The following is a 22,670-nucleotide window of genomic DNA, read 5'->3' as shown; positions in this document are numbered from 1 at the left end:
AGTCCCATTAGTGCCAGTAAGCTCGTGTAAAGTTAAAAACATTCCAATTGAATATCGTTGCACCGCCCCTTTAACTACATGCACCGCTCAAAGAAAAAAAAAGAAAAAAAGAAAAAAAAAAAAAAAAAACGCGGGCTGCGCGAGCCGGATAACTCGACTACAGCGCCGCCACGAACTGTCAATACACGCGTCCTCACGAGCTCCCGTTGCCGAGCCGCTCCGGTCCCAACACTACCCAAGCGTTCTAGTACACTGTAGTAGCACTGAGCTAGAACTCAGACGCCATGTTCTTCCCAGAAGTGGCGCGCGGCACGCGTCTCGAGCATTTCCACAACAATGAATGGCGCCACTTTTCCCACGATAGAGGAGCTTTACATCGTAGGGGTACAGTGTTCTAGAGGGTGTAGTGGCAAGAGCGGCGCCCGCTTACAATGAAGCGCGTGAAGACGGTCGATGTAGATACCGCGAGTGGCGCTGGAGTTTTGTGCCTTAGGAGAATTAATGGCACGTGTGCGATGAACGAAGAAGACGACGAGGGTGACGCGGTACGCTTCTCCGAAATGTAGCACCGTAGAACTTCTTTCGCAGCTATTAAGCCTGCAGCCCAAAAGATAGCGTTGCTGAACGATGTGTCAGTACTGTGGGGGGAATCGATATTAATTAAATAATCTCCCTCAAAACACGGGAACATTTCAAGTAGAGGATAGCACACACTCTAGAGGCATTAGTCCAAAGGCAGAACTACAATTTACTATACTTCGTTTCACCTTGTGTTGCACCGCAGCGAAGGCTAGAAGCGCGAGCTCATAGCGTTGGCAGCTGCCCTTGGTGCACGAGAGCTTGTTCCGCCGAGATGTGCCCCAGAGCAAGGAGCTCGCACTTGTAGCTTTTCCTGCGGTACAACATAAGGTGAAACAAAGTATGCAGAACACCATTAACAGTTGTTTCGCACCGCGAAAAGCTCCAGTCAAACCACAGTAGTAAGCGCCGAACAGCGCTGGTGATGGGGCTGACGGGGGCGCGCTCCTAGGGCACAGAACAGCAGCGCCATGGTGTCGTCTACGCGCAGAATCTTCACAAAGCGGCCGCCGCTCTTGCCACTACAACCCCCTCTAGAACACTGTAGTAGGGGTGAACGGAGTATTCACTGGCGGCCATAGCTGTGTGCGCGGCTGCTGAGCGCGTGCTGACGGCAAGCTTCCGCAGTTCTTTTGCAACGTGCATTCCGCACCATCAAGGTTGCCGGTCCTAGCAGGCTATTAATGTGAGATCGTTCTGAGCATGCGCTCTAAACATCGCCCTCAAATATGGACTCCAGTGAATACCCCCTATAGTACTTGGTTCACACTTCATTTTGTAGCACAAACCAAGCCATACCCGCTCCGCACACGTGCGAGTTCACACTCGCTCCAGCACCCGCACGCGCATTGGCTTCCGCCTCGTGATGTGGCCTCCCTCTCGCCTTTGTCCTTCACTACTCTCTACGCGGCGTGCTTTCCCTTTCACTGTTTTGTCCCCAGAGAAACACGACGAAGAAAGGCTGACGACATCGTCAGCCTTTCTCTGTCTTGGGGGTACTAATGCTGACGCATTAATAAGGAACCGGGCCGAGCGTGGTTCCAACTTCGTCCCCCCGTCTGGCAACCGCGTGCGTTGTCGACTTCGCCACGCACGCAGCAATATATGGCCTCCAGGACTATATATCGAGGCATGCACTTGACAGGGACATCGTTGCCCTCTAAGGGCTAACTTCAAACGTGTGTTTTACGCGTGCTGAGCATTTCTGAATTGTCCGGATATGTGTCCAGCTTGCATGTAAAATTCTCTACAAATATTCATTGCCCAGCACAGGGAAGCCTTCTTGGAGAGGCTGAAAGGAAAATGATAGGATGCATGGTCGTCCAAGCCCGCGCTCACGGTTTATGGTAGCTCGATGCTAGCCATCAAGTTTCGACTTCGTTCACCCTCAGAAGTTGGGTGACGGGTGTCACTGCGCGTAAAACTCACCAGAGTCGAGCGATCAGGTTGGTCGCGTCCACATACTCGCTCCACAGGCAGGCTTCTCCGCCCACCACCAGTTGCTTTTCACTCTCCGTCCCTGCAGGAATCGTATACCATCGGATGAAGCGATACTCGATTAGTGTGTGATGTTGTCCGTGCTCGTCTTTGGTACCATGCAATAAACAAAGAATCGGTCTCCGAGTGCGTTAGCGCACAGCAGCTCGGAGCACGTCGAGCGAAAGCTCGCTCAGCGGAACCCATGGGGGTCCTAGGTTCAATCCCCACCACTTCCCGTTTCTATCTGGACGAGAATTCTACCGGTCGTGCGGTTGTGTATCGCAACGGTGTGGTGTACGTTAAATACTCCAGGCTAGCAGCGCTGCTGTACTCTCCGAACTTTTCTTCTACAGAGAAGACGCTATAGACGCCCATTGGAGGCTGACTAGTTAACTCCCCGCGGTTTGAAGAAAAGCTAAAAAAGGGTTTTAAAAAAAAAACGAGTTAGAGGTGAATTTTAGACTAATTTGATCCCGTGAATCTGAATATCACGTTCGTTTTCTTCGAAGATGTAACTATAGACGCGAGAAAACGCGAAAAACCTCCGACCAGGCGTTACGTCATTAAAGGGTCATTCGGACGCCAAGCACGTGTCGCTTCTGTGGGCAGTGCGTGCTAGTGCAAGCTTGTCAGGTATATTTCCCCACACTGACATTAGTCGTGACGTCTTTTTCTGACCTTTTTGAAAATAGTGAGAGTGCGCTGAAGGTGCGCGACAGCGAAGTTTCCTAAAGCTAATTTTATGGCGTAACGCTCTGGGGAGGAGGGGCTTCAGTGGTACTATGAAAATTATTTTCCACGGCCTCCGTGTACCAAATTCAAAAATAATCTCGATAGTCGGGATTTGGGCCAAATGAAGACGATTTAAGTGTCTTTACTCAAATACAGAACAGCTTCAGCTTCTCTTTAAGCAAAAAGCGTTCCCATAGCAACGGCAGAACACAAAAACACTGAGTTCGGCAGCACTCGGATGTGTAGAGATTTGCACGTCAGCGACTCCAACTCGCGTGTGAAAGGAGGTCAAACAAATTTAGATTGGCGCTTTCACTGTACGCTGATGCCAAACCGCGATGTTTTCACTTCGTTCGTTTGCAACGGAGACGGGTTTTTCTAAATATTTAGTCGAATAGAATGTCGCGTGTACCGCTAAAGTTCCGGGGGTCGGCTGTGTAGTACTTCTTCCAGTCGGCGGCGTAGCTGATGTAGTCGAGGTACCAGAAGGTCGACACCACCATCTTGTGGCCTTTCCGGGCGAGGCGTCTGGCGATCTGTTTCCAGTCGCCCTTCCACAATTGCACCAGCGTGTCTCGGTCCACCTGCAAGAGTTGGGACGTACTGAGTTGCCATAATCACCCAGCCTAAAAAAAAGAAAGAAAAACAGGGCGTGCCGAGTCCCGCGTGCATCTCATTATCGACCGGCAGCCAATGAGATTGCGCCGTTGGCTGATTTGAACGCCGAACAGCGAATCACGAAGTTCGAACAGAGTAGGCTACTCCCTGCTTTTCGAATACCTATATAGTTACGCGGGCATCCTTAAAGGTAATTCCGCTCAGTTCCGAAAATTTCGGGATAATGAGTGATTTCACATTAGAAAGCACAAATAAAAGACACTACGTAATTTGCTTCGCGAAAAATTGGATATATATTGTTAAATCGTACTTTCAACATGAGCAGAAATCGAAACCGAAAGTTCGGCTCAGTCTGGCAACATTGGCCTCGGGCCGCCAAAAACACGACCATCACGTGGTACGAGGGCGGCATCCCTTGGCACGAAACAAATGCTCGACATAGTTCCATTTTCAGTTGCCCGCTCGACCTGCACGCCTGCCTTCCCCTGATGTCACAACACTAAAAACCGCGAGCATGTTTGAATGTTGGTTTTGGCATCATTTTTAATTGCCGATTTCTCAACAACTAACTTGAATTTCGCCATACTACATAGCACAACGGAAAGGAGTGCTATGTAGTATGGGTGATTACGAAAATGTAGTTAGGGTAGCTAAAATAATTGCCGGAGTATCTCTTTACCCGAAATTAAGTGGGATTGAGGCCAGACTTAAAGGCCGACGATGAGCCAGAAAGGAGGGAGTTCTCCCTCAATTCCTCCTTTTCATTCGATAGAAGCAACTCTCCACCTTTCTGTGGGGAGTTGCTCAGAGTCCCGCTACTGTTGGGAAAGGAGGTGAGGAGAGCGCGAGAGGGGATGGAGAGGAGGAAACTGGGAACTGGTTTTCTGCCCGGCGGAAGACGATTCTTAAGTTCTGCCTTTAAAGGAGCTGTGCAACAATTTCAGTGCTTTGCTTAAATAATTTGGGAGTTGGTGTCTCGACCGTTCTGAAGTAAAGAACAAAAAGACCGCTTTTGCCTGCATGTGCTAGTTTTTATTTTAAAAATTGACAAAGATTGAGGTTTTCGGCACCTCCCAGCTCCTTCACCATCTTCCGAGTTACGTACGCTGTGACGTCAATGGGGGTCGCGCGGGGTTCCTGTGAAGCTCTCTCTCTCTCCAGAGCCATCAGTGAACAGCGAGAACTCACCCGCTCGCGACCACGTGACCACATGCTTGCGCAGCGCGATCAATATGGCGAAGGAGGAAAGTGCCGACGTGCTCGTCCAGGTCCGGCCATCCCCGCTCGGCTCCGCACCCCGTCCCACTCCGGCTTCTGGCGGCTGTCCGCAGCAGCAGATTAGACTGACGGTTTTGTTGCCCTCGGATAGATGGCGCCACTAAAACTTCGTATGATAAACATTTTGTCGATGATACCCGGTTTTTGGCGCATTTATATTTATGTTGGAACTACAAGATGTATAGCGAAATTACGTTTTATCGAGCAGGTATTTGCACAACTTGCTATCTTTCTACAAGACCCCCATTGACGTCATGCCGCGTGGTTCTCATAGCCGCCGCTCGCGGCTGCAGGTCGGGAAATATTCCAATTTTTGCCTCGCGATTATGCGGCGGAATCGCAACATTTCGAAGGAAGGAGATGTGCTTTCTGTCCTTTGTGACAAGATAAAACAATGAAGTAGAAGGCGCAAATCCTTTCAACGTTAAAATCGTTGCACCGCTCCTTTAGTTGCGGTTAAGGGCGCCCAATGGGCATCGTAACCGGCAGGTACGCTTAAGTAGGGTTAGTAGTTACTGCAAAGTAGACACTAGTAACACGGAAAAAACATAGGGAATGTAGGCAACTTTGCAGTATCTTTGTGCAATCTCCGCCCCGTGCGAGCCTCCGGTAACTCACCTAGAAGATCCAGCACTACAGCTTTGTTTCCTGTACTCGTTGTCAGATCAAAAAGAAAAAAAAAAGAAAAGCTTTGTTTCCTGTACTCGTTGTCAGATTTAAGCGCTGCGCAAAGTAGCTCTCGCAAAGTTTGGTTATTGAAGGAAGGAACGATGCTTTTAGCGTTTGAAACGTGTACGTCTTGATAAAATAACGGAAAGCTGATCCAAAGTGCACCCGCATTTTTCCCAATTCGACGCACATAAAGGGAAATTTGTAACGTTCCGCGAGAAGGCGGACTTTTTTTATACTGCGGATATTAAGGTGAATACGAGTATGTTGACCGAGCTTGACCGAGCGCTCTCGCGCATATGGTGGCGAGTGTGTGAGGGAAACGAGGGGAATGTGAACAAGCGCCTGCTTCGGAGGAAGTGGGGAAACGCGAAATAGCGGGGCCAGACCTGAGGTGCGCGACAGCGAGAGACGCGAACTTCGCGTTCCAACTAAAACGTGTTATTTTTTGCATCCTTTTTTTTTTTTTTCTTTTTTTAGGGACGTTACGCACGACGATGTTTGCACCGTCGAGGTATAAAATGCGTACCAAGTTTATCTGTCCAACATCATCGCGAAGAAACACATGATACATTATGCGTGCCTTTGACACGATATTGCGGGAAATACAATTGATCAATGCTGAAGCCGGGAACAGATTTGCGAAAAAACGAACCGAAAATCGGAGAGAAATCGGAGGCTGCGAAAATCGTAGCTTGCGATTTTCGGAAGACGAGCCACTAGAGGTGGAATGCGCGGCGCGGAAATCGCAATGCACTGCGGTTTTCGTGCTCCGACTTCAGGAGGCTGCTCGGTAGTCTGGCGAACTGGCGTCCCATATTTTGCGCCTCTTAAAAACTTCAGCCATTAAAACCTCGTTGAATGCCACGCGAGCCTTTGTATCACCAACCTTCGATAGAGACAGAAGGGGTTTTCTACGAAGGTCGAAGGTTGAGATGAGAACGCAGGGATGGCATACGATGTTGCCTGCGCTACTTCCGAAGCTGCGTGAGCCGCCATGTTGCGAGCCGATCGTATATTTTCGTTCCGTCCTGTTCCGGGCTTTCGCTCACCGAGCACCACCGCCCCGAATTCAGTGAGGCGCCGTGCGAAAATATCTGGCGCTGCAGATCTTTCGAACCGCTCCCGATTTTCGGAAAAGGGGAGGAGCAAGGGCGGAGCCTAGCTGCCGTGCGATTTTCGTGTGCGGTTTTCGCACAAAATTCGGCTTTTTTACGCAAATGTGTTCCCGGCTTGACTGTTGGGCGAGTTGGCGCGGAATCTTTGAAGACATGGTCGCTCTCATAGACACGCACAAGAGGCGGAAAACATGGCGCATTCGGTTGTCTCGCCCCCCCCCCCCCCTCCCCCTTTTTCCTTTTTGTCCGTGTCTATAAGTGCTACAGTGTTTTCAAAAAGTGCGGAAAAGGGACGCTTTTTTGGTTCCACATGGACGGCGCGGTGGCCCACAAGCATGTATGCTTTTTTTGTTTTATTTAGTACATATATAGGCCGATTTAGAGTCTTGAAATGGTGGACTTTGAAACTTCGTTAGTAAGACTTTAACATGCCTGAAGTATCAAAGTGTACAACGGCGCTCTCGTGACTTTGCTGGTAATAAACGTGTGAAGAAAACATAACACACTCCAGAACACACAACGCTCGGCACCAGGATGCCTGATATCGAGATAAATCACTGCACGCTTTCATGTATACATAGGAATATTATCATATTTCTTTTTATTCTGATTTGTAGGTTATCTTAGAGTAACGACAGTTCGGCTATCTTGGATCTTAACATCATTGTTGCCAATTATGTGAACCTTGTTTGAAATTCCAAGGAAAAAAACACGTTTTTCCGTCCTAGAGAATTTTTAAAACAGTCTGCGACAGGGCCAAACGAGAACGCCGCAATGTTCCTGAAACCGTATTTAAAAGCTAGAAAGTCTCGTTTTCGAATCGTAACCATCGACAGTTCCACTCGCTTTGTACCACAGTGTAAGTCGCAGCTGCCACACAAAAAGTCCTCCCCTCGCCTTGATTGTATAGTGGCGCCACCATAAGACTTGGATATGCGGTTAGCCTGTCGCGGGCCCGGTTCCCCGTGCTCCTTTATGGGAGACGCACTTGTTTTTAAAGTCATTTTCTACCCGGATCGCAAGTTCGTCTGCTTCTTGCACAGGTGTTGGGATGATGTCAGAATGTCGAGCTCTTATTGGCTGATTTAAGAAAAAAAAATAAGATATATAGGGGGTAGGACGCAAAGCATCTAGCACTGAGGTCTACCCGCTATTCTTCCAGTCGAAGCCAATGAGAGCTCGGCGTTGTTCTGACGTCACCGTAACCCCTGCTCAAGAAGCAGACGACTTGCGCCCCGCATAGGTGCGCCACGTCTATACACCGTTTCATATTATGTTGTACCGCAGAGAAGGCTGGAAGCGCGAGTTCATAGCGTTGGGAGCTGCTCTTAACGCACAAGAGCTTGTGCCGCCGAGATGTGCCCTAGAGCAAGGAGCTCGCGCTTGTAGCCTTTCTTGCGGTACATCATAAGGTGAAACAGAGTACAGTGGAGACTATTTTGCACTTGCGCTATGCGTGTTTCCTAGTCACTGGTTCGTCAATAACACCATGTTTCGTGCCTCAACGGCGGTAGTAAGAGCTATATGAACGTGTTGAAGCGGAGAGGTCTCCGGCGTACTGTGCAAGCCACCGTCCGACAAGGTCAGTGCAGACGCTCCGAGCGAAAAGAGCGCGTGCCCGGGTGCCATGGTAACAAAACAATTTCCTTAGTTTTCTTTTTTCTCAGTTGTGCCGCCTCGACGGCGGTGACGCTTTCGGCAGATGCTACTCGAGCGTGCGCCAATAGGACTTTATCATGGTCGATCGCGTTGCATGCTTTCGCCGTGCTGTGTCCTCACCTGTATCTATCTTACACCGTGCTCTGCGCTAAGCATCAAAATGGCGGCGCTCGCGTGAAAGTTAAGAAAGGGAGTACCTGAACGTAGTTTTCGATGGGATCTTGCCAAATGATGTATTTACTTCCCAACCTCTTCACGTTGCTGAGAGTTCTCGTGACGTAGAATTCTTCCACCTGACTTATGGACGTGAAATTGTGGGCCTCCATGAATCTCCGTATTTCGGGGCTGGATTTCCTAGAACAAGCCAGATATGCTGAGTTTAAAATGTCGATCTTACCGCGTATACAGATGTTATATCTTCGAGCTTTTGTGTCAACTTGTGTGTAGGGGAAAACTAGAGTTCCTGTATAGGCTCCTTACGGGAGCCAGAGTTGCTCTGACTCCCGTAGGGAGCCTAATATACAGGAACTCTAGGAAAAACAAAAAACACAGGCCGTATAAAAGAAATAGCGTCCTCGTAAGCTCAAATAAACATAATTATCATTACATAGCGCAAGTTGTACAAAATGAAAAACGTTTACAATTCTCTGTAATGCGAAATTAGAGCGCAGCTTTTGAGGAAGAGGAAGGGAGGGTACGGAGGGGAGGGTATGCCCCTCTTCCCCTCCCCCTCTCCTCCCATTTAGGGGAATTTAGCGAAAATTTCACCGCTGCATTTAGCGGGGAAATGTCCCCGCTAATTTAGCGAAAATGGAAAGTTATAGTAGACCGTTTCCGCAGCCCGCTAAGGCCCACTTCAGACAGTGCAATTTCGCCCAGCAACTTGACGTCGCAACTCGAGCAACACGGGCGTTCGCACGCAACCCGCGTTCGCACGCAGCAACCGAATCGCTTTGACTTGCCATCATCATCATGAAACTTGATTTTTCGTGCTCTGTTTAGACGCACAGCTATGCACTAAAAACGTGTTTTTTTATATCTTTGAATGGTGTTGGAGAACACTAACTCATCTTTCTGAAAAGGTTTATTTCCAAAATCGATCTATTTCAAACCAGAAGCAAGTCTTTAGCTGTCATCATCACCACCACAGGGGTGGCACGTGAAATTATCGCGTCTCTGGTTGGCTGCTGCCGCTTCAAACGTCTCCGAGTTGTTCGAGTTGCTCGTCCGTTTCGAGCCGGATCCGATCTCAGCAATTCGTGTCTATCTAAGGAAAACTAGGGAACAACCCGCCAGCAACCTCAAAATTGCTGGAAAAGTTGCCCCGTCTGAAGCGGTCCTAAAGGCCCTGTCACACTGAGGCAACAGTTGGACAACTCTATCCGGCAACACGGGGAAGTCGTGTTGCCGGCGACCCTGTCACATCAAGGAAACAACAACAGTCGGGCAACATGTTGCTGCCGCCCGGCAACCGTGTTGCCCGATTTGTTGTCCGACAACCCTGTCACACCGCGCTGACGGCGAGGACAACACGGGGAATACTCCGCCATCTTGATTGTTTACCTTCGGTCGTGTGCGGCGCGGAATCGCTGGAAATGTGACTCTACAAAGTGCTAGTGCGTTCGAAGGGCCGGGAATTACCACGGTACGACATCAACCAGTGACTGTGATTTGAAAACTTGACACGGGGAGTATTTTTCGCTCTTTATTTTATCGAAGTGTTCTACATTCGCTGACAAAGCAGATAGCCCTAACCGAGGAAAGTGACATCGCTGAGGTATGTTCGGGATTTACGCCACCGTATGAAGTGATTCTGTCCGGTTCTTTCATGCAATTCCTATTTCTACTGTAAAATTGCGTTAGCACCGGCAGTACCCCAAAGCGTCTTTTGTAACGTGGTGTTGAGCTGAACTGACAGTGCTTCAAAACTGCGACACCGACACCATCGGCCTTCATAACAATCGGTGAAATAAATATTTTTCAACGCTGTCTACAGGCCTACCGCTGCTATGTGATCGCTTCATTCCCACAAAACGTCCTGGGTATTCTTAAAACAAATCAGGTGTCTGGTAGCGGCTGTTCCCAAGTTCCAAGCATCAACAATCATGATCAGAGTGGTCGTTTTATGCTTCGATTTTTTAATCTTAGGTTTTCTGAATTATTTTTATTATACTCTATTAGTGGGTAAGTAGGCATGCCATTTTATTTCACTTTCCGTAATGTGCGCTGGTCTCTCGGGAGTTCTAATTTCAAAACCAGTCTGAACGTTCACGACCGTAGCTGTGACCATTTCGAAAATCGCTTTCCGTAACTACGCAGCAAAAACATTAATCGAAAATATTTTAGCTGCACGCCAGCCCTAATTATTGTTAAATAACGTTTTCCAAGCCTTTGTTTGAGTAAGACTTTATTGATAGGGGACTAACTCTGCCATCGAAGTATCTATGTTGTCGTGTTGCCGGCCCGAAATTCGCTCAGCCAGCGATCAGGGCAACACCCGTTGTCCAACACAAGTTGCTGCTGTTTTTGTTGCCGAAAGCTGTCATACCGAGGCAACATTTTTGGTTGTCGTCCATGTTGTCGTGCAGTTGCCGCGGTGTGACAGCTTTGTCGGACAACGCGGGGAGCGAGCAACAAGTTGCCCGACTGTTGGACAACGTGTTGTGTTGCTGTTGCCGTCGTGTTGCCTCAGTGTGACAGGGCCTTAAGCACCCGGATAGCGCCCCGTAATTCGCCACAAGACCTTGAACTATGCACACAAGGCTGGCGGCGCGCATGCGCAGCTGTGTTGTTTTCTTTACGGATACCGTAGCGGAGGAGAAAAAATAGAGAGTTTTCGTAGATCGTTTTGGCAGTCCCGCAACGCTTCCCGCAACCCGCTACGATACCCGTGACTCTACAGACAAGGCCATAGGCGCGCAGGCGCAGTAGCGGCTTCTTCGTTGCGGAGGGCTTAGCGGAGGGTGAAGCGCGGTCTACGAAAACTCCGTAATGATCTAGTACAACTCACTATTATTCCCGCTAAATTTAGCATGGAAATTTAGCGAAATTTCCCACTAAATTTAGCAGGAGATTTAGTGAAAATTTCCTCGCTAAATTTAGCGGGGAAATTGCCGTCACGTGACCTCAAAACTAAATCAGTTTCTCCACTAAATTTAGCGAGAAAACTGTGATGTCCCATAATGCAACGTGCGCGGTTACGCCGACGCCGACGCCGCTCAACACGGAAGCGGGCGCCTAAGACCTGCGCTCTAAAATATAACATAGAAGAATACCAAAACAGACAGAGCGCTTTCGAAGGCTCTTAAAATTTCTTGTTCTCTTTATCAGTTACTACTATATTAAAATCCACATATCCAAATGAGTCCAGTAAAAAGACAGAAAAAAAGTTCGCTTTAGTTGACAGGTTTTGCTATTCATTTCTGTCTGTTTTCTCGTTACTGTATCAAAACGAAGGATTTCTACTGGAGAAGTACTGCGATCTGGTGCTCATAAGGTTATATTAAACGAATTCGTGAATCGTACCAGCAAGCGTAGTAGACCTCGTCCATTCCAAGGTGGATATACTCATCTTTGAAGACGTTCCTGATTTCTCTAAAAATATTCGTCATGACTTGGTACGTGTGGGGGTTGGTGGGGTCTAAATTTTCACGGGCAGCGTGTTCCGGATAGTCGGGTGTGTCACGCTTGCCATTTTTATAGCAGTGAGATAATATGTCTGAAACAAAACGAACAGGGACATCATTGGGCAGTTTGACGGTAACGCCCTACGGCTAATAGAGAGTTTTAGGGGACCGTTTTTGCCCATCCGATACTGTACACTCTCAAGAAGAAAGGGTGTATTGTTACACCCTTTGTCCCACATAATACACCCCAAAACTTCAGTTAGACGTACAGTGCCCTACAGTCGAACAGACGGCTCGAAATTTTGCGAGGCGCTTGATAGCCGTGTGGTACAACTTAATAAAATAGCCAATGTACGTTTCACTGACTACAAAAAATAATAATCGAGGTTTTCGTGGCCTTAGTGTGAAAACTCGGTGTTGTTTTTTTTTATGTGGGCTTTGATACGTACTTTAACCTATTTAAAAAGTTATATCGCACGATTATCAAGCCCCTCGTAAACTTTGGGGCTGCCTTTTCGACTATAGGGCTCAGTACGTCGAAATGAAGTTTTGGGGAGCATTATATGGGACAAAGGGTGTAACAATACACCTTTTTTTTTTCTTGAGAGTGTACGGTGGGCCCTCCGGTATACGAACTGCGCATGCGCTACCCCAGAAGACTCGCGCATGCGCAGTTCGTACGGGAGGGCCCATCGCACCGTATCGGATGTTCAAAAACGGTTCCCTAAATCTTTCTACTGTTCCAGCCGTAACGCGGTACTCACTTTGGTAACGTGACAACACGTTCATTACAAGCCGAAATCAGTAACGAATAGCGTAAATGACGCTACTATTCCTACTAACTACTAACTAATAATTTATTTACTTGTTAATTTTTATTGGTACAAGCCTCGACCGGTAAAAAGTAAGCATTCGAAATCGTTTGGCGGCCCCACGCGTTCATTAGTTCCAAAAACAAGGACGGTTGCAATGCCATCTGCTTCCAAGAGTCATTCTCATATGAAGGACAACAGGAAGTAAAAATATATTCTTTTTATTTTGGAAATAAAAAAGGAACGAACGGAGCAACGAAAACAGGTAGCATCCTACTTCACAAAGTTCAAGAGAGCATATACACTATGTGCTTGTAAATTTTTCAAACCATGCTGCTACCGATTAAGCGAAGTTCAATGCAAATACCGTCACGACCAGTTTAAAAAATTAAGTGATTTCATCAATTTTTTTTTTTTTTTTTTTTTTAGCATTGTGAAGCCTTTATATTGTCCAGACGACGATATCTTACTTGGAAACGCCTTGCCGAGGGCTCCCGTGTGTCCAGGACTGTCGATTTCGGGAATCACGCGAATGCCTCGCAACCGAGCGTACTCAATCACGTCCTGCACTTCTTCTAGACTGTAGATGTGCCGGGGCGTGTACGCACTCTGCGAAACGGCAACGATGACATTATACTATGGTCAATGACAACTTATGAAACACAATGCCCAATCGCTCGCCCGAATGTTCATTCGTGAGTTTGCCGTTGATTTTGAGCACATCGGTTTCCTCGGTTGGTGGGAAATTCAGCCAGCGGTTGAGGGTGGGCGTTGTATCGGTGCGCATGCATGAATACATGCGCCGGAATACAACGCCAGTTTATGTCAAAATCGGTCGAAGTTGAAATTGAATTTATGAAGTTTCGGTGGCCTACAGCTCGGCCTTTCGCTTCCCGTGCTCTGAAGCTGCTGCACACGTAACTTAACCCCATAGACGGTACTAGCCGTATATGACGTTTCTTCTTTCCTGCTTCTCAGACATTTGTTTTTTGCGTTTTGTTATTGTTATTGGCTAGCTAATTTAGGTCATTGCCTGTGAGTCTTCTAAAGAAGGAAGTCGCAGTGTAGACATCTTTCTCAACTCACTTGGGTGAGGTTAGGGTAAGTAACCATCGCTAGAGGCCAGGACTGATCGTCTACAATGTGCCAGTGGAAAACATTGAACTTGTTGTAAGACATAGCATCCTGCAAGATCACAAGAAAAAAAAAAGTTTAGCACACAGCAAGAATGGTACGCAGAGAAGAAATTGTACCAAATTCTGTTTGAGGATCTTGAGAGGTAAAAAGTGCCTGGCGCTGTCGAGAAGAATTCCTCTGTAGCAGTAAGTTGGGTAGTCCACAACTGACGTCACGTTGACCACGAACTTTTGGGAGACAAAACAACAACAAAAAATCAGCAAATACAGTGGCGCAACAAAAACAGCACACTCATACTCGTTCGTATTATATTTAATGCGATAGAATCTCCATTTTTTTTTAATATGTTATCGGGTCACGAGGAAATGTCAACTCACAGCGTTTTCTTCAGCATTTATGTGCACCAGCTGGCTAAATGTTTCAAGTCCTGTGACAAACCAAATTAGCACACATCATTAATGGGTATCAGGCTCTCTTACGCCTCATTCACTCTAGCATTTGAACCGCATTCGAGAGGCAGTTGCGAACGCGGCTCTTTGAAGATTCAATTTAGTTTCACGCCCATTTGACGATGAGATCCGCTTTGTGGTTTCTATTCGGCCTCCAGTGTGAATGCAGCATTAAAATGCGCTCGATTAATACGTTAATTATTTCTTACCACGTAGTGCTCCCCAAACAGTTTCCGCCTCAAGCACTGCGGGTCCGACCTCAGGAATTTCCAAGGTATCTGCAACACAGCAAAAAATAACCCAATGATAATTATTGGACACTTTTTTTGTGTAATTGTAAGACCTTTCAAAATAACGCAAGGAACTGCAAGGTTGTCTTTTAGACAGGTGTCTGAAAGTCAGACGTAGCTGCATTTTGAATGCCCATGGGTTTACGAATCCCGTCAAGAGCGATGATTTTGTTTAATCATGGAAAGAAGTTTTCAGGAAGGCTGAGTGCCTAATTTCAATAAAATCGAAACCAACGGATGGATGAATGAATGCATGGTTGCATACTGCTGAACCGATTCAATTGGGCGGAGGCTTGCGCCCCCTAGCCAGCCTTTATAATATCAACAGTTCACGTCTACCCGAAGGAACTGCCGCCATTGCCTGAGCATGGGCATGAGGATGACAAGTGGGACAGACAGAGCCAAAGAAGCCGCGCGAGCGTAAAACCGGTCCGTCCTCCGGGGCGCAGGAGCCGCAGTCTTGTCCTCAGCCCTTGGGAGTCGGGACAGGGTCTCGGGTCCCCGAGCCGGTCGCGCCCTTGTACGATCTGCTGTCGGGCTAGTTCATGATGCCCATCTCAGGGAAAGAGTATTTGGCAGACACCGCGTGGAGGACAATCCGATCCCACAGGCCTTCCGGACACATCAGATGGTGCTCCTTGAATGTCTGCACTCTAAGCAACGTCGGAGTTCACTCTGCTGCGCAACACGGAGACACTCAATCACAACAATACCACCCATTTGCAGGGTAAGGAAAGTAGGACAAGCTCTTCCCGCGAAGGAAGTGCTCCACCCTTTCCACTTGGCAGAGCGAACGCCGGGGAGGAGGCGAGTCCATCCTTGCCTCGTCTCGCGTCCTCTCAACAGCCCCGAGATAAAAAGCCTAAGTGCTCAATTTTCCTGCGTCACTAAAGAAGGCCAACATAGGTGCGAGATCTGACACGACTACGGCGTCAACATTCGGCTAGGAGTTGGGTCCTCACTGATTGGACACGACTCCCAGCCGAACGCTGACGCCGCAGTCGTGTCCAATCTGTGGCCTGCGGCAACCTTCTTTAGTGACGAAGAAAATTTCAGCACTTATAGCCTTCTGTTATCTAGAAGGTGTTGGTCCTCTGCGGCGTTCGCTGTGCTAAGGGAAAACGGTGGAGGACTTTGCGGGAGGAGCTTGTCCTGCTTTTCATTGCCTGCAACAGAGTATACAATACAAGGCCTGGGCATGACGTCATCATTAGTGGATGCCCGACTCGCCCCCGGCGGCAAAGACGCTGAAACTCCAGGGGCCCTAATCTGGACACTTGGCGAGAAAGACGGCGAGAAATTTGACGGCTATGATTGGCCGGCGCCATGGTCAAGTGCGGCGTCGGCCCAATCGCAGCCGCCAGATTTCTCGCTGACTTTTTCGCCAAGTGTCCAGATTAGGGCCCCAGGAGAGACGTCGTAAAACCGTAAACGGTTTTCGCCTTGGCGTCGTCGCGTGCTATCGTCACGTTCGTCCCGAGATGATGCGAGACGCTCTGGCGGCGATGCTGACGCAGGCTAGGTGAAGCCCTGCTTGGTTCCTTTATCAAAAAGAAAAAAGGATTCCAGCGCATGACGAAGCTCAGAGTAGACGATTGCATCTGAAAAACGCGATGCACGCAGGGACAATCAGGGTGTCGTTTCCCTTGCTCACGTCGCAGTTTTCAGGTATCTTATCCTATACTGAGCTATACGTCATTCGCTCGGATCCTTCTACAGTCAGCTAGAACATAAACACGAACACAAACAGTGGCGTACCAACTTGGTTTTGATTGGGGGCAAACCTGGGGGGGAAGGGGGGGGGGGGGGGGACGGTGCCCTTAATATCCCTTGGGCGCCGCCGGCCAGTGTTTACCCTGCCCAGTGGAGGCTGTTTCAGGGGGGCAAACCCCATGCCTTGCCCCCCCCCCCCCCCCCCCCCCCCCCCCCCGCGGTTGGTACGCCCACGAACAGAAAGGCTAGAATGGGACAAACATACAAACATAGGGAAAGTCAGCGGTGTGTTTGTCTGTTTCTATCCTTTGTGTTCGTGCTTATGTTCTATCGCTGACTTTTATACCTAACCTGTACCAACTAGCTCAACTTGAGACTGTGATAATGATGATAATAATAATATTAATTGTAATAATAATAATATTTTATTTTTATTTCCCACTTCAGGTAATGATGGAGCTGAGAAACAAATCGCGATAGACGGCTTGACGAACTCTCGGCCCTAGAGCACTCTCAGAAATCAAATAGGGGTGTAGTACTTACACCCCTTGTCCCAAATAATACACCCCAAAACTACATTTCGATGAACAGCGCACTCATGTCGAACCGAAGGCACCAACTTTCACGAGCGGCTTGATAGCCGAGTGGTACAACTTATTAAAATATCCGATGTGCGTCTTACCGACTACAAAACAACAATAATCGGGGTTCTCGTGCCCGTACCACAAAACCTCAGTGTTTTTTTGTGTGTGCTTTTTTGTTTTTGTTTTTGATACGTACTTTTGCTGTTTAATATGTTATATCTCACCGTTATCAAGCCCCTCGTAAAGGTTGGGGCCGTCAGTCCGACGGAAGTTCGCTGTACTTCGAACTGCAGTTTTGGGGGTGCATTATATAGGAGCCAGGGATGGGCAAAATACATGCAAATATGTTTCGAAATACAAATACAGAATACTTCGTCAAAAATGTATTTAATTACAAATCTAATTACATTTCCAAAAAAGCATTTAAGTACAAGATACAAATACAACCGAATGTATTTGGTCTCCTCCAAATACTTTTCCAAATACATTCCTCAAAATTTGCGTCAGTGACTTCAGGGCACGTACAACGGGTTTCTTGGTATCTCATTTGAATTTTAATTGCATCGCCCACTCGGGAGTTAGTGCGCAAGGCTCTAATAACGTAATAGAAATATAGTCACAAAAAAAATGTAATCAGCTTGGACGTAATAGCTGAAAAAAGTACAGAGCTTCAAGCAGCTTTTTTTGTCGCTTACATTTTGGCATAGACCAACAAAGAACCGAGACAACCAAGACGCGCAGCACTAGCTAGAGAATTTTTTATTGTTGCAACTCGCACCAGTTACAAAAATCTGGACGACCCGCGCATTTAGAATGTTCCAGGCAAAAGTATGGATGAAAATCAGGCTGGAAAGCATCACAAGTTGTCACAGGCACTTATTTAGCCAGTCTGCCTGTGAACGTCGATTTCGTCACCATTCTTGCCCTGGACCAGCACCGTAATCACAAAGTCACTAAACGCTTGTGCTTGATTGAGAGACACTGCATTCGTTGCAGAACTTAGTTTTCTTCCTGCTCTGGACACCTCTTAGGATGAGCAAATTGAGTCGTGACAATAAATTTGAGGGATGTATTTTCGCCCACAAAATTGTATTTAATTACAATTGTATTTGAAATACCCACGTTTTAGTATTTAAATACACACGTCAAATACATTACCAAATGTGTAATTAAATACAAATGCAAAATACACAAAGTATTTGAAATACGTGTTTCAAATACTTGTATTTGAAATACTGCCCATCCCTGTATAGGACAAATGGGTGTAACCCTTTTTTTTAGAGTGGCATTCTGCAGCAGTTACAAAGAACATAAAAAAAACACATAAATGTTTTAGTTATTCAGCCAGCATATCCAACCGAGATCATTTTGTTAATTTTCAGTTGAATATAAATACACCAGGTCTACATTTACAGAAATAAGTAAAAATACATGCAACATGAGGAGGAATTTCTACATTAACAACATAACCGAGAGCATATAGTTACAATATGCAAATATATATTCAGAGCCAAATATCAGTACACTCTTTCAAAGCTGTACATTACTGTACGTCATTCATTGAGAGTTAATTTATCTCCGTCAATATTGTAGGAACTTAATAAATTAAGAAGTCTTGGGATTCGGTAAACTAAATTCTTTTCCGATATTCAGTCGACACGCTGGTACTTGCCAATAAGCGGAGTTACGAATTTGTTACGTTACATGTTTCTGTAAATTTGTCAATTTTACCATGGATCCTTTGATGCTCGCCCGGATTGGCTGTCTCCGTGTTCTGCGGGAAAGCGAACTCGCGTACATTTTTTATAGTGCACACCGAAGAAGGAAATTATACCTCTACACTCGTTTCAAACCCAAAAACTGAAGTAAAAAAAAACAAACAAAACAACAACAACAACAACAACAACAAGAATGGTCGGCTTCTGGCAGAGCGTTACTAAGTTACCCCTGTGTTGTAAATTAGGATGCTCGCGCAGATCCCCTTTTTTTTTCACAGAATGTGTTAATATGCTTGATTCCTGCAAAAAGTGTCACGCTCAAGTGTGGCGAAAAAGCGTTACATGTAGGCCAAGGCAACATAAAACATGCGTAGCCTATTACAGGCAATCCATAAGCATGCGAACCATCTATACAAGGCATACTTAGTCAGAATAACTTATTCATAATCATAACTAAGCACGATTAATCGCAACCTGAGAGATTTACCACAGGCTCAGGTGGAGTCGAACCCCGGACCATGCGATCCGCAGCCCCGATCTCTTTGTTCGGCGCCACAAGGATTTTTTGTTATTATTGAACAATGAAAGACAAACACAATACTCCGCCAAATCATGCGATGCCAGCACTTTGTCGCCCAGCTTCTTATGGGTGCTCTGAAATTCTTCCATCTGTTGAAGGTCGTTGAATATTCCTACCCGCTTGAGTGCCATCAATTCGAATCGACAAAGCACTGTTTTCACCTGCGTAACCACCTCGACAAAGTGCATTCTGACAGGTCTAGTGCCCACGCCCGCATGCCTGACGGCCATACGGGATTTTCATAAGGAATACAAAACTATTGCGAGGAACAGATACGGTATAAGGTCAGCACTGTTTATGAGGACGTAACGAATAGTGTGAAGGTTTTACACAAATCTTTCTTTAGAGTCCCCTGCAGAACATCCCCCGAAAATACTGCTTCCCAGCTGTGGATGAATGCATGTTCAACAGTCTCCTGTTGTTTGCACAAGATATATTCAACAGACCCGGGAACGAATCTACCTCTTTCCCTGAGCCACGTCTTTACTACGGGTGTAGGACAGAATGCTCCTGGACAAAATGGTCCCGGACAAAATGATTTCGGACAAAATGGTCCCGAACGAAATGACCCCAAATGTAAACCCGGACAAGATGATCCCAAGTGTTTTTTTTTTTGTTTTTTTTTTAACTTTGGGCACTTTTTGACAGTTCTACTCAACAGTTACTTTGAAGTTTTATTCAACACATTTGAAATGTATATTTCGAGGCATTTAAGCTTTCCGTTATCTATTTTTGGAAACAACTAAACGAGCCCAAAAGTTCACGAAGTTTTTATTATCGCTTACTCGATTCTATGGCTGCTATTCGCATAAGTCAGAGCCTTGTACAAGGCTAGAGTCTACAAGTCTCCACAGATACAGATACGTGTAGACTAAAAGTGCAAGATCGCAAAGCACACTCTGCACTTCATTAAACTAGCCGGCAATAACATATACAGAAAGGTCTACGAACGTTAGTACACTCTGTTTTCAGCACTGTCTGCTGCACTCTTACTTTAGTTAAACGCAATACAGGCGTGGGATGAAAATAGTCCAATATTGCGAAAGCAGTTTCTTAAATGTCGAATAAACGTATCTGAGCAGCAAGAAAGCACATGATTAATCAGACATTACCATGCACATACTTCATATTTGAGATGACGTGGTAGGAAACCTTTTTTTTTTCGCGCGCTAAAATAATAATTGTTATATATACTAAAATATTAGTATGGACTTAGTTGGTTCAACATACTGGAATTATAAAACGTAGGAAGTCCTTACACGGACATGAAGTTACATAAAGACATGGAGACTTCATGTCCGTGTCTGTCCCTTGCGCTTTAAAATATCAGTATATTACATATGCAAACATTATTTCATATATCTTGTATATTATTTCTATATAATGATCTTCTCTTCTTTCGCTCAGCTACTGGCATGAGTGTGTTTAAATTGAATATACAAACTTAAAACAGTTCACATTTAATATAAATAGGTATTCAGTCAAACAATTTATGTTCTTTGTGTTCAAACTGCATAAAGTTCAAACAATCGACCTACTTCCGAAGAGCAAGCAAACGACGCTGCAAATTTTACCTGGAACCATTCTGTTCGGGTTGGCGCTTGGGACCAATTTGTCAGGTGCCATTTTGACCGGGACCCTTTTGCTCGGGGCCATTTTTCCCGGGACCATTTTGTCCGGGACCGTTTTATAAGGATCCCCTTCACTACATGCTAGCGTGTTAGTGCGGAGTTTGAAGAAAAACAATATTTTAACAGCAGGAGGATACACATTTTTCTCACTCGCCAGAGAACGCCCTGCTCTGGGTCGGCACCACAAGGATAGGGTGAAAGAGAGGGCAAGCAGGTGAACTAAGTATGACTTGCCACGGACGGTCGGCTGCAGTAACACACGACTGCTCGCGGCGAGTGATACTTTGTCCAGCATACTTAGTACGGAAGCGACTATCGGCACACGCCGCTGCCTCCCGATTGACAAAGGGTAGCTCCCCACGTGGACTTACGACATCACGGGGGTGGATCATAAGTTCCTAGCAAGGGATGGCCCAGCGGGCGTCTGGCGTCACAACTTCGAACAGCAGTTAAAGTCGGCTCTTAGAGATTCTCCTCAATTATCTTTTGGTCCAGGTAACGTCATGTTCTCAAACGTTTGCGTTCTATCCCAACCGCTATCATCAGATTCCCGCGGAGTTTCAGCTTTCTGCGATTCACGGTTCGCTTACACGGGCCGAAAATCACGGTTCTCTTTTCTCGGGAACTCCCTCGCGTGGCGTATAAAGTACACGCAAAACATTTTTTTTTTATGTGACAACGAGTGTGTTGCAGAGAGACACGTTGCCTTATCTAACTCAAACTGAATGCACGCTGTTTAAATGTACACCCTTCAAAAAATATATATATATATTTTTTTTTTGCAAGCACAGAAATTGGGAGGAGAGTTTACTTACAGTTCTCGGCGTCCCCTTGTTTGGGATATCTTTCGTCATAAGGCTTGAGAACGTCGACATATAGTATGGTCAGTCTCTCGGAACTGCTGTCGTAAGGGTAAGGCCCACATGGCTTGTAAAATATCAACGTTCTGTATCGGTCGAAGGCTTTCGCCAGGACGTCGGAACCGCTGGCCGCACTGGAGACGAATACGATGTCCGGGTTCACCAATCGCTGCCTCGGAGAACTGTACAATAACTGCGGAGCAGGCCACGGTGACCCTGGTGGAGGCGGCTTCCCCTTAAAAATTAAAAAAAAAATGAAAACAGTGGGTAGATTAGAGTTAAGCATAATCGGGATGTACATTGTATGAGAACTGAACTGTGCAAGCGCAGTTGTCTCGAACAAGTGCAACGTCAGTACTTCGTCACGCATTGCTTATATTAGCGTGTTTTACAATAGCGTGCCTAAACCTTTGCGTACGCAAAAAAGATAGCGTCGTCGCCATGCGCGATTCCAAGACGCGGTTTGGGGCTTGGTGCATACGCAGTGGCGACGACGTTAGCTTTTTTTTGTGTGTGTTTTTTGCGTACACAAATTTTTAGTGTACGCTATTCTAAAACTCGCTAATATCAGCGGTGAAATTCGCGTTGACGCCGCCCATGCTCTCACCAGGAAATAATAGAAGACGAAGTGCATGTTGGTTGAACATTTTGCAGTTTCAAAACGCAAAAAAAGGCAAAAAGGAAATGCAGAGCTTGTTTTGCGTTCGTTTTATCGCACCGTGACAGCGTCTTCAGCAATGTTTCCAACGATGGACCTCTGAAAACTTCGCCTCCAGAAAAGTGTCCCTGAAATTTACTAGAACCGCCCTGTCAAAGTGATGGGCACGATCGAAAATATAACTTCTGATTACTAATTTCATTTAATGTACTCACGCAGCACTACTTCCTTTACGCTAGGCTGCTATAAGTATGGTTTGATAAACTATACTTGGGGCGTTAATTACTCTTATGCTCGATTCACATGATGCGATTTTACTTTCAATCCCTCGTAAGGCAAAAAAAAAAAAAGAGAGAGAGAGAGAGAGAGAGAAAGAGAGAGGGGAAGTTTGGGTGCACGAAGTCCCAGCTACAAGTAAAATCGCATCATGTGAACCTGGCATTGATGCTGGAAAATATGTGCGAAAAAGCAACCGAAAAT

At 46.4% G+C, this 22,670-nt stretch overlaps 1 protein-coding gene across 1 annotated transcript in view; it reads right to left on the bottom strand.

Moving 5' to 3' along the window:
• LOC8052597 (beta-hexosaminidase subunit alpha) overlaps window positions 1–22,166 on the bottom strand; it is a 33,967-nt gene extending 11,801 nt beyond the window's left edge. The window contains exons 1-11 of the mRNA XM_042291215.1: window positions 22,140–22,166; window positions 21,488–21,767; window positions 14,366–14,434; window positions 14,085–14,134; window positions 13,824–13,934; window positions 13,657–13,755; window positions 13,041–13,179; window positions 11,658–11,850; window positions 8,330–8,486; window positions 3,203–3,374; window positions 2,008–2,098 (exon numbers count right to left, since the gene is read on the bottom strand). Coding sequence (XP_042147149.1) covers window positions 2,008–2,098; window positions 3,203–3,374; window positions 8,330–8,486; window positions 11,658–11,850; window positions 13,041–13,179; window positions 13,657–13,755; window positions 13,824–13,934; window positions 14,085–14,134; window positions 14,366–14,434; window positions 21,488–21,767; window positions 22,140–22,166 — 1,388 coding nt within the window. The remainder of the gene's footprint in view (window positions 1–2,007; window positions 2,099–3,202; window positions 3,375–8,329; window positions 8,487–11,657; window positions 11,851–13,040; window positions 13,180–13,656; window positions 13,756–13,823; window positions 13,935–14,084; window positions 14,135–14,365; window positions 14,435–21,487; window positions 21,768–22,139) is intronic.
• Window positions 22,167–22,670: the final 504 nt, after the last annotated feature.

Source organism: Ixodes scapularis, unplaced genomic scaffold (genome assembly GCF_016920785.2).
Source record: "Ixodes scapularis isolate PalLabHiFi unplaced genomic scaffold, ASM1692078v2 PGA_scaffold2__306_contigs__length_199485367, whole genome shotgun sequence".
NCBI classification, from domain to species: Eukaryota; Metazoa; Arthropoda; class Arachnida; order Ixodida; family Ixodidae; genus Ixodes; species Ixodes scapularis.
Note: the sequence above shows the minus strand (reverse complement) of the source record. Positions and strands in the feature narration are given on the sequence as shown.